This window comes from Impatiens glandulifera, chromosome 7, assembly GCF_907164915.1.
Source record: "Impatiens glandulifera chromosome 7, dImpGla2.1, whole genome shotgun sequence".
NCBI classification, from domain to species: Eukaryota; Viridiplantae; Streptophyta; class Magnoliopsida; order Ericales; family Balsaminaceae; genus Impatiens; species Impatiens glandulifera.
In genome coordinates, this window is record NC_061868.1 from 40644456 (window position 1) to 40657555 (window position 13100).

Consider the following 13100-nt stretch of genomic DNA (forward strand, 5'->3'; position numbering starts at 1 on the left):
ATAATCATTTTTCTCATATTTAAAAAAATGAAAGTGAAATTAAGAGATGAGAAATAAAACTTGAACACAATGAAATTAATATAGAATGATGAATAATAAACTAGATTAACCATTAAAGATGTTAAAAAATAATAAATTAGTTGTAAGAAAATACATAAACAATGACTATAATATTAATTTTATTTAGATTGAGTTCTTCAACCAACCTAATACTCATCCTATTCTAATGAGTAAAATGTATTAATTAACTATTAAGTATATAGTCTTAAAGAAATTTGAATTGGTTTAATAATATGAATTGAACCCATCAATTAAAATGCATAAAGTATTTAAGTTCTCCAGCTTACATAAAAGAAAAGGAAATATCTAAGTTCTCAATACATAGGTTCATAAAACCATAATATAATAGATAAAATTAAACCATAAACCATGAACCATCAAGATCACTCGGAGGGGTCAGGGCACTTGAAGGCCAACTTTATGCTGTCAACTGCCGAGGAAATGAGAGAGGTGACAATTTCCACGGATTCCGGTTCGATGTTCTTCGAATAACACATAACTTGGAAAGCCACCGTAACGAGTGAACCGTTGGGCGGCGCAACATTTCTCGAAGTCGAAGCTCCTCCGAAATCCATCCGCATGCATTCCGGATTTCCATCTTTAGATATGATAAACCCTGATGGAAGAACAGTCTTCGGCCATGGCCCATATAATTCTCCATTAAAATCATCCCGATCAATAGGAGCATAAACTACAACAGCACCAAGAGGATCCACAAGAGTCTCTTGGATCACACGCACATTGTTTTGAGATTCAATGTTAGGCTGCAATATATATATATATAATATGATATGATATCAATATTGCAAAAAAATATTGTCAAATGGATTAATTAATTGTTGTGTTATTGGATCTAATATTTACCTTAATAATAGAGATTGAACTATCAAGTTGATCTCCAAATTTAATGCGAGCAGTCTCTTGCACAGCTGGTTGTCCATAGCAGATAACATCCCACTAATAATTAAAAGATTTAAACTTTAATTACAAAACATTTATTAATACAAAACACAACAAATGATCAATCAATACCTGAGTTCTTGTGTTAACATTCTGTAAGTAATCGAGAATCATTTTACATGAAGCGTCAAGCCGAAACGAGGTAGCAGCGTTGATGATCATGCTATTGGATGGGTTAGTGTTTTCTTGATCCCGGATTAAAGACAGACAAATTCCTTTGTCTTTAAGGTCAGGCATTTCCAGTTTGTCTCTCTTGTTCATGTTTGCGCAGAATCTCCTCACTATCTTGTTGCTTATTCTCATTATACATTGTATTTCTTCTTGGGCCATGGCACCTAGCACTAAAGATATAATGTAAACAGATTAATTTCATTCTATTTAATTGCTTAATTAAAAAAAAAACAAAGAAAAGAGATAAGGATAATATATAAACTACCTCCAAGGTTTTGTTGGGAACCATCAAATTGCTTCTTCAAGATGTTATTATAAGAATCAATCCTATGACAAGACCTTGAAAGTATCTGGACCCATCTATCTGCATGGAAGGCCAATCCCCCAAAGATAACATCTTTATAAAGAAGATGAATTGGGTCCTTGTCTTGATCAATTTCAACATGTTCAACCCATGTCACCTACAAATTACAACATTAAATTAAAGGGAACCGTTTCATTTTCAAATAATCTTCATTCATTAATTAATTAAACAGTACTATACCTGAGAGACTCCAGGAGAAACATCCTTAATTATGCAGCCGGAAGGGCGCCTCCATGCCCGACAGGGGGAATCCAGTTGAAAATTGGTATTATTGAAGTCATGAGACACTTCAACTATTAGCCACGTTCCTTCAGTGACCTTTTCACAGAAGCGAACAAAGTAGAAGTCTCTTGGAACCATGGATGCAGTTGACAATTGTATTTGCTCATATTCCTGCATATATATCCAAACATGAAACATATATATATATATATCAAACCGGGTATGTCATCAATTTTAATCAATATGGCGAGTTATTTGTACCAGTTTTAGAGGTCCGACTTGGCGAGGCAATACTTGATTTCCATAGTCATGGATTGTGAAGGCATTTGTTATGATGGTTGGAAAAAGATATTCAGCCCTCATTTTCTGTAAAAAAAAAAGTGATAAATATGAATAAAAACATAGTAGTATTATAAGAATTTTAAAATAAAAAAATAAAAATAAAAAGAAACATAGTACTAACCGTATCCATTAGCATCTGAGCCACTCTAAAAGCACTCATGTTCAAGGATGCTTCATATTTTGATGATTCAATGCGAGTACGCAATCCATTATCACGGTGATTTTTGCGGATATTTCTATTCATGAGTGTTACTTCGTATATCTCCCTATTAATGATACATCTTCCGTCCGACACATCTTTTACCCAAAATGGCTCGTTTAGATGTAATAGGCACATTAGCTCATCCCTAGCCAGCCTGACTGTTTCTGTCATGTTCAACATCTCAAAATCTAAATGCTGGTTCATATTTCCATTAGCAACGATAGGAGCATTAGCGACGATATGATTGACCGGTTCCATTGACGATTGTCCTATACATGCTCCATTGGATTGCATTGGTGGTAGTAAGTCTTGGTTTATCGGGACATGTAGCATTGAGAGGTTCTCAGCTTGTAGCATTTGGTTTTCCTCTTGGGGTGTTAACGATTTCTTCTTCTGCATACAAATATTTAGATACTAAAAGACTTAGGAAGAATGTAATTTGGTGAAAGGAAAAGAGGCTCATATTAGGTACTTTGTTTGCAATTGTTTGGTTTCTTTCTCATAGATCAACTTTTGAGTTTACCGCAATTAATAAAAGAAAATATTATTTGTAATATATACCTTGTCATCATTCTTTCAAATCAATTGAATGCAAATCATATCCATTTATAGTATGTGATTTAAAAATATTACAAAATACGATAAACAAGGTATATAACGCATGTGTTAGACTAACCAATTGATGCCCAAATAATATCATTCATAAACATAAAAAGATATACTAACTCTATTGAAACATATAATGATATGAAAATTTTGAGTTATGTACCTTAAGAGCAGTCTTCTTGTTTTGGAACCAAGACTTTACTTGATTTGGTGTGAGTCCAATCTCCATTCCGATTCGACAACGATCGTGTTCGCTCGGATGTTGATGTTGATTGAAGAACCTTCAATTTTAAAACCCATAAAAAGTAAGTATTCATTTATATTTACTTGGAATAAAAAAAAGAAATAAAATAATATATATTTAAAAAATTCAATTCCTTGTATGTGTGTTGTGCTTCAACATTTTTTTCTTTGATTAACTCTTTACCTGAAGAATTTCATTCACGTGTTTGAGTAATTTTGTCAAACCAAAACCATATTAAATGATTCAATCTTTGAAAAGTTATTAAATTATTGAATTTTAAAATAATCCCTTCATTACAATAATTTGTAATTAATTAATTTATAATAAAGGAAAAACAATCAAATTGATAACTCCATTAATTTAAAATAAAAGTACTTTCTTGACAAGAGATTTACAATAAAAAAGGAATTACGTATATAATAATATTAAATAATTTAGATGTGTTACAATTTTTTTAAAGAATAAAATCATTCATTAATACCACAATTAATAATATGTAACGAGAAATATATCATTGTTAATCAAGTTTTGAAACATTAAAAGATATGAATTTGTCGTATCCTCGTAGTCTCATGATTAATTTAGAATCAATAAATTTCATTTTTACAAAATAAATTGTAATGATATATAAATCTAAGATCTATAACAGATCAAAGTTACCCTATCATAAAATAACAAATCTTAAAAAAAGGTATTATTTAAAATAAAAATAGAGTTTTCGATCCAATCAACTAAACTTGATTTAAAATAAACATGTGATTGAATTTAAATAAAGAAATTAACCAAACTATTCTAGATTTATTTATTAAATCAAGGAATAGACGATAAGAAATGAGAAATAAGTATTCATACCCTTCAAGCATTTGAATCTGATACGGACTATGTCGATAATTAGACCATATCCGCCTTCTTCGTGAGGACTCTGGAACATCTGCTTCATTTCTGTCTGAAGTCATCTCTTTTTTTCTCTTCTTTCAAAATGTGTGATAGAATTATCGGTTATCTTACCTTTATATATAATTATTTTCTCTTTTAAAATGATATTTTTTTTTATTGTTATTACTTTTTCAATTAATATAATAAAAATAAAAGTAAAAGTGACCTCATTTAATGAAATAAAAATATTAAAAAATTAGAAGATTGTAATTTTACAGGTAGGATATTTATTAATATGACAAAGATAAACATATGTAGCCATTAATCAGTAAGTTATTTTAAAATTAATTAATTTTGACAATTGTGTAACAGGTGTCACAAAGTCTTTTATGGGGGTGTAATAACTAACATTAATTTTTGAAATTTAAATTAATACCAAGATTATATAATCTTAGTGAAAAAGTAAATTAAGCACTTATCTTCTAAATCTTTTATAGATTGTGTAAATTAATTTTGACATAAGAGCAAGACTATAATTTGAATATTTTATTATTTGATAGGATATATAAGAAAGATAATTATTTTATACAAAATTAAAATCATAAATTTTATTGTTGAAATAAATAGTTCATGCAATTTTTTTAAATGTTCTGATTAAGACTGGGTATTGTAATTTAATTTATGAGTTACCAAAAGTATGTTATACCATATATACTAACGGGTCACATGGTAATTTAATTTATGAGTTACCAAAAGTATGTTATACCATATATACTAACGAGTCACATGGTAATTTAATTTATGAGTTACCAAAAGTATGTTATACCATATATACTAACGGGTCACATAACAATAAAAATGAAAATTTTGTCAAAACTAGATTGAACTCGGATTTTAAAAAAAATGTTTGATAATGATTTTGTGGAGTTAGATTTTTTTTTATTTTTTTTTGATAAAAGACTTGAATTATATTAATATATAATATTTAAATAAAAATATTAATTTAGTATTTTGGTAAATGAATTAAATAATTTGATAAAATAAAAAACGAGTTAAATGATTTTTAATTATGTTAAATTATTTAAATAACTCTAATAGAAAAAACAACAAATTGTGCATGAGTGAATCCCATGAGAGATACATCTATTGAAAAATATTATTCATAAACTTTGTTGATTGTTTTTAGATTGATTATAGGGTTTTTGAGTGTGATATGATATACTAATCCACATATTATTGTTTGTTGATTACGAAGTTTGTAGACATTTTTATATATATTTTTTTATTAATTATCGATTGAGATTATTATAGGGTGTTGATATTTATATTATACTATTGTGATTTTTCGTTGTCTATAATATTGATTTAATAGTTATTTTTGTTAGTCAGATATAAATTATTCACTTTTTGGTTATCATGATTCAGACATACTAAATATGATTGTTTATTGATTATTGTTGTCAGTTAATTTTAGGGTTGTTAAATTTGTATTATTTAAATTGATATGTTTAATTTTTGTTTGCATATCATAATTGTATTTTATCTGTAATATTGATTCACCAATTTTTTTTTTTATCATTTACAAAATTATTAACTTTTGCATTATCTTATAAACTTTTTCATTATCATGATTCGTATACACAAACATATCCTTCTTTATTGAATATTACATCAAGTTGATTATAGGGTGATTGAGTTTTTGGATTTTCTGAATCTGTTTATTTTGTGTGTTTGTCGTATTGTTGTGTCGTATATATAGTTAGTTATATTTATTATTGATTTACCGATGATTATAATTATAAGCTTGTTCATAATTTCTACTCTCGTGACCTGAAAAGTTAGGGAACATCCGTCTTCGTTGGCTTAACATTCGTCATCGTCAGTTAGTTATATCCCCATGGTTATCCATTATACTTTCTTGCAGCCAGAAATTCTAGAGGTATTTGTTTTGATTAATGAAGCGATTGCAATGTGGTTTACATTTAACAAACTTTATAATTTAAGTGTTTAACTATAAATATTCTTTAGAATCAAGAATCACTAACGACTAGAGTTATTCTATAGATACGCATAATGAATTTAAGTTTTACTTATGCGTATTTATAGGTATGTAACTGTTTTTCAATAGATCCGACTTTATTGTCCGCCCACTTGCTACTAACAATTGGGACATGGATTCTATAGATAAGCATAGGAAATTGTTGCCTGACTGATCCTTCATTCGTTTTCTGATCCTTCGTTTCGACCATCGTGATAATTGACCGATTTGACACCACTTATTATGTGTTTGTAACTAAGTTGAGAGAGAAGTATATCTGAGAGGGTAATAGTGTTGTGAATTATTTTAAGCTTACAACTTAACAAATTCCTTCTAGTTGGCCTAATAGACTAGGACCTAAAAGAAAATAAGTTTAGAGTGAAAAAGTAAATAAATAACAAAAATTTAAAAACAAATAGCAATCGAACAATACAAATATGAAATTATTGGACGAATTTTGTTCAATTTATTTTATTTTTTAAAATATCAAATTTATTTGAAGCATAGGTGCGAATATCTCGTTTTTACCTCTACTTTTTTTTTTAATAATAGTGAAAGACACAAATTTGAAACATTGAGCTCCTTTTGATCAATTTATTTTAATTTTTAAAAACAATTTTTTATATTAAAAGATCGAGTTTCATTTATATCAACATTTGCACGATTTTCTCGGTTTTTAGAACGTTGAGTTATGTTTCTCTTTCGGAGTGTGACTAATTCCCATATGTTAAGCACATATCCCGCAAACCCACTTAACCAATTAGTCTGGTGAGCGGAACAACGGAACTCGTCGTCTGACGGACTCAAACTCAAAACCTTGGAGAGGGCTATAGATATTCACGTCTTGTTGCCACTAACCTATAAGAGTGAATGGTTTTCTCGTTTTTACATCTACTTATTTCATAATATCATTTTTCCTTCAATGAACTCTCGATATCGAATTTTATTTAGATTTTAGTGTCTTTAAAAGAAAAATCTACGTAGTGAATGTCTTGCCCAATTTATTTTTATAAAATAAATATTTTAACTAAGTTAGACTACTTATGTGTTTTTGTTTAGAAGAATTAAGTCAAATTTAATTTCAAATGTCCCGTTGATTAATGTTATTAGGGATTTTGATTAGGTGATTGTTTTAATTTTAGTTATTTTATTGAGATTTTGTTATATTTTCATGTGGTATTTTAAAAAATGTTCTCTATATGCATAAAATATTTTTTTTTATTCATAAATATTTAAAATATTTCATCAACTCAAAATCCAACCTAAATTCAAATTGAATAGTGTAAGATACTATTATAAATTTGGTTTGATTATTCAATTACTTTTTTCAATTATTTTTTTCTTCGAAAAAATAGTTAAAAAAACCTGGCCTAAGATATTAGATTAACATTATTTATAGGTAGAAACATTGACAATTAGGTCATTGGATGGATTGGCCTTTTCTTGATCCCAACCTAAAGAAAGACACCTATTATTATCTTTGGATCATCTTTGGATCGAAACATTTTAAATTTGTCTTTCATGTTCAAATTTGAGCAGAATCTCTCCATCATCTTGTCAGTCATGCTAATTATGCATTTTCTATCATCTTCCGTTCTGTTATGGCCCTTAACACTAAAGAAACAAATATATAATGCAAATAAATTTATTTCATTTTATTTTCTTTTCAAAAATGAATTAGAGATAATATAACACCTCCCATATTTAGGCATGACAAATTTTCGGGGTATGTGATGACCCGAACGGGACCCGAGCTCGCCCCGAAAATTGGGTACTTAAGGAACCTGAAATTTTGAGTCCCAAACCGACTATACCCAGACCCGACCCGGACCCGATTTATAATAAGGATACGATTGTTTTTTAAGAAATATTTTTCATAAATTTGAACCGAATTTGTATTATATATAAATTAAAAACTTTTGACTAATTAAATATTTTTTTACTTGTTTAAGTTAATTATTATAGGTTAAATACTTATTTTTAGTAAATAAAAAATAATTATTATAATATTTGTTATTACTAATTTGTTGTAAATTAATGTTGTAAAAGTATTAAAATAAAAAAGAATTATATGTAGAATATTAAAATTATATTATTTTTAAAACATAACAAATCTTAAGCAAAATTTTATACTTAAAATTATGAAAATATTGAAAAGAATTTAGGAAGATACAAAATTAAATATGATTTCACTAAATTATAAATTTTATAACTTTGAATACATTTCAATTATTATATTTGAAGAATACAAAATTTTGTAATCTAATAAAATCAAACATTAGATTATGAAAATATTGAAAAGAATTTAGGAAGATACAAAATTAAATATGATTTCACTAAATTATAAATTTTATAACTTTGAATACATCTCAATTATTATATTTGAAGAATACAAAATTTTGTAATGAATGAATGTTTTATTTAGATTCCAGAAAATCAAGTAAATCTTATTATAAATTAATGAAATCAAATATATCCTTAATTTTATCTCTCTTCTCTTCAAATCTTTCAATAGAAAATCTTTTTTAAGGGTAGAGACAAGTGTTTCTCTGTCTTTCGACTGAAACTTATTTATTTATTTTTTTCAATCTAGTTCCAGATATCTCTTTTATCTCTATCTCATCTCTCGGTTGAAAACTTTTTTTTTTTCAATCTCGGTCCTTGAGTTGTACGAACCACCTAATCGGATAGATCTCGGGTCCTACAAGTTTTAGGATTTTTCGGGTACCCGGAACCGATCGGCTCTTACCCGAATTTACCCGAAACCTAAAATCAAGTTAATTTCCCGAACCAACCTGGTTCGATTCCTTCGGGTAACCGACCCGTCGGGGCTCTTGTATGGATTGGATTGGAATTTGTATTAACAAGAGAATTAACATTAGCGACCATATAATTGATTGGTTCCATTGATGATTGCTCTATAGAGGCGCCATTGGAGTGATCCAAGGATGAAACAAGCATTAGTAAGCTTCATTAGCAATTACAAGTTTCATGATTTTAGGGTGAACAATTAAAAAAATCCTATAAATATATAAATATATGATATATCATAAATAAAAGTCATACAAATTATTGAAAGATGGTTATTAAAATAAAAATTGAGATTTTTAAATCTTGCAAACTAAATTCAATTTTAGAGCAAATATGTGCTCCTTTCTTAAAAAAAATGTTTAATCACATTTCAGAAAAATATAATTATTTATATTCTTTAAACATTTTAATCAGATATGGAGGATGACAAAGACTGACAAAGACTGGAGGTGATTCGGTCTGCATTCTGGAATATTTCATCGTTCGAGTTTGAAGTCATTTTTTTTTCTTATTTATTTCAAAAATATTTTAATAGAATCATTGTTTTCTTTATATATTATTAATTTATTTTTAAGTAGTTTTTATTTTGAATAAAGTTGAACTAACATGATATTCACGGGTCAGGTAAAAGACTTCCACTTAAACTAAGTTTTTTTTTACTAATAAAATAAAGAAGAAGAAAAAAAAGATGTGCACCCCCATTTAAAGGAAGATAGAGATTATAGAAAATAAAATATTACAATTTTACAAACTAGAAATCAATCACTTTACAAGTACTTGATTTATTATCACTCAGACTTATAGAAAAATATATGAAATTAAAATTAAAATCCAAACAAAAGCCAACAAAGACCCTATATTTGTGATTAACTTAAAACACGATGAACTATGAGAGTCCGTGCTGATATCCTTACTGGCCTACCTATACATTAGGTTTAAGTCAAGTATAATTTATTCGATATGAATCTATAAATTTTCATGTTTTCAAGAAGAAGGGTTATTGATAAACTATTCCATTAATTTTTCAAATACATTCAATCAAATTGTGGTTAATTTCTCATCCACCAAAGTAAACCGCATTCAATAAAAAAAATAAATCCAAGACAATTAAATTGTCTCAATTTCATGTTGGGAGTTTGATTTGAATACTGGAATTGGGATGAGAATGGGTTTCATAGTAGGCTTGGAATGAAAATGAGTTTAGTCAATCCAATAATATTGTTTGCTTGATAAGTTGGAATGATTATTAATATTGACTAGTATATAGCATATAGTTATTTGTATTTGCACGAGTAATGAATCTAATGATATAAAAAAATCGTAAAAAAATTACGATAAAAATGTGATAACATTTTTAATTTTATTTTTAATCATTTTAAATATATAGGCGGGTCAACCCACAATCCGGCTTAAGTATCAATTTACTATATATTTAAATTAACCACAACTCTTTACTCGATAATCTGGACACTTTGAAAATTTAAGTATTATTATATATATATATATATTAGTTAGTTAAAAAGTTGAAGTTATATTATTAAAATGTCTTGCGTTTATCAAATTTGATGTTAAATTTAAAATTTAAAATATTATTAGCCTAGTTTGTTAAAGGGTTGTATTTGTTTTGTTATGTTGCAACTTCGAAATATATATATACCATTTTTTATTTTATTTTTGACAATTTTAAGTTTATGGGCGGGTCAACCCACAATCCGACCCAATTATCCATTTACCCTCACATATATATCCAAATTAACCACAGTTCTCGACCCGACAATCCGGACACTTTGAAAATTAAGCATCATTATATATATATATATATATATATATATATATATATATATATATATATATATATATATATATATATATATATATATATATATATATATATATATATATATATATATATATATATATATATAAATTAGTTATTTAAAAAGATAAGTTATATCGTTAAAATGTCCCACGTTAATCAAATTTGGTTTTAAATTAAAAATATAAAATATTATTAGCCTAGTTGGTTAAAGGGTTGTACTAGTTTTGTTAGGTTGCAAGTTCGAAACATACATGTAACATTTTTTTTATTATATTTTTAACTGATTTAAGTTTGGTTAAAGCGTTGTATTTGTTTTGTTACGTTGAAAATTTGAAACATACATATAACATTTTTAGTTTTATTTTTAACCGTTTTAAGTTTATGGGCAGGTCAACCCATAATAAGACTAAAATATCTATTACTCTCACATATATATATACAAATTAAGCACATTTATCGACCCGACAATCCAGAAATTTTAAGAATTAAGCATCATATATATATATATATTAATTAGTTAAAAAGTTTAACTTGTATTGTTAAAATGTCTCGTGTTAATCAAATTTATTGTTGAATTAAAATATAAAATCTTATTAGCCTAGTTGGTTAAAAGATCGTATATGTTTTGCTAGGTTGCAAGTTCACAACATACATATATCATTTTTAATTTTATTTTTAACCGTTTTAAGTTTATGGACGGGTCAACTCAATCTGACCCAATTATCCATTACTCTCATATATATCCAAATTAACCACAACTCTCTATACAATAATACAGGCACTTTGAAAATTAAGCATCATTATATATATATATATATATATATATATATATATATATATATTAGCTAGTTAAAACGTTAAACCCGCATTCATCAAATTTGGTGTTGAATTAAAAGTATAAAATCTTATTAGCCTAGTTGATTAAAAGGTTATATGTGTTAGGTTGCAAGTTCGAAACATACATATAACATTTTTTATTTTATTTTTAACCGTTTTAAGTTTATGGGCGGGTCAACCAACAATCTAGTCCAAATATTCATTTACTCTCACATATATATCCAAATTAACCACAACTATCGACCCGGCAATCCGAATACTTTGAAAATTAAACATCATTATATATATATATATATATATATATTAGTTAAAAAAATTAAACTTACTGTATATTGTTAAAATGTACCGCGTTCATCAAATTTGGTATTGAATTAAAAGTATAAAATTTTATTAGCCTATTTGGTTAAAGAGTTTTAATTTTTTTTGTTAGGTTTCGAAACATACATATAGAATTTTTATTTTTATTTTTAATCGTTTTAAGTTTATGGGCGGATCAACCCACAATCCGATTCAAATATTCATTTACTCTCACATATATATCCAAATTAACACAACTCTCTACCCGACAATCAAGACACTTTGAAAATTAAACATATTATATACATAGATTAGTTAGTTAAAAAGTTAAACTTATATTGCTAAAATATTCAGCGTTCATCAAATTTGGTGTTGAATTAAAAATATAAAATCTTATTATCCTAGTTTGTTACAGAGTTATACTTGTATTGTTAGATTGCAATATCGAAACATACCTATAGCATTTTTAATTTTATTTTTAATCGTTTTAAGTTTATGGGCGGATCAACCAACAATACGACCAAAATATCCATTACTCATACATATATATATTCAAATTAACAACCATCTCAACCCGACAACTCGATTACTTTGAAAATTAATCATCATTTTATATATATATATATAAAGAAAGATTTATTAATTTGATAAAGGTAATTCATAAAGATAAATCATCTTCTTGTCAATAATACACTTTTTTTTTTCATTTTATCAAAATATTTCAATCAATAATATCTCCTTAAACACTTTAACATATATTAATTATACATTAAATTAATTAATTTTGATTATTATATTAATATTAAATCTTTCAAATAATATATCTTTCTATTTGAAATTCATCCTTTATTTATTACAAGTTTGAGTATACATTAATTTGAGGAAATAATTCACAATTATTTTTTTTTATGTAAATGCTTGAAAAAATTCAAATATTAAATCTTAATTTTTTTATTAGTTTTAAAAAGTCATATATGAGGTATAATAACTAACATTATTTGTTAAAAAGTAAATTAATACCAAGATTATATAATCTATTTAGAGTAAAAAAGTAGGATTACATTTATGTTCTAAATCTTCTATAGATTGTCTAAATGATTAAGGATAAAGACTTTGGATTTTTTTATTTTTTATTTGATACGATAAAAATGACAATTAATTTATATAGGCATGCATATCTTCTAAAAAAAACTTATTTTCTTAAAAGGAAACTCTCAACCACCTTTAATTTGTGGATTGGTTTCTGATTTT

At 26.6% G+C, this 13100-nt stretch overlaps 1 protein-coding gene across 1 annotated transcript; it reads right to left on the reverse strand.

Moving 5' to 3' along the window:
- Positions 1-443: 443 nt before the first annotated feature.
- On the reverse strand, positions 444-4127 carry LOC124909904 (homeobox-leucine zipper protein HDG8-like). The gene is made up of 9 exons (XM_047450533.1): positions 4024-4127; positions 3091-3208; positions 2241-2714; positions 2039-2143; positions 1736-1948; positions 1457-1652; positions 1093-1361; positions 925-1017; positions 444-824 (listed from the first exon to the last, which is right to left on the reverse strand). Exons 1-9 carry the CDS (start codon positions 4125-4127, stop codon positions 444-446), a joined length of 1953 nt encoding a protein of 650 aa, XP_047306489.1.
- Positions 4128-13100: the final 8973 nt, after the last annotated feature.

Bases quoted from the DNA above. Each gene is read 5' to 3' on its own strand.
- LOC124909904 (XM_047450533.1), bottom strand. From the start codon at position 4,127: ATGACTTCAGACAGAAATGAAGCAGATGTTCCAGAGTCCTCACGAAGA. The intron at 1,949-2,038 runs GTACAAATAACT...ATATATATGCAG, and splicing joins AAGTCGGACCTCTAAAACTG to GAATATGAGCAAATACAATT. The intron at 1,362-1,456 runs GTAGTTTATATA...TTATATCTTTAG, and splicing joins TTCCCAACAAAACCTTGGAG to TGCTAGGTGCCATGGCCCAA.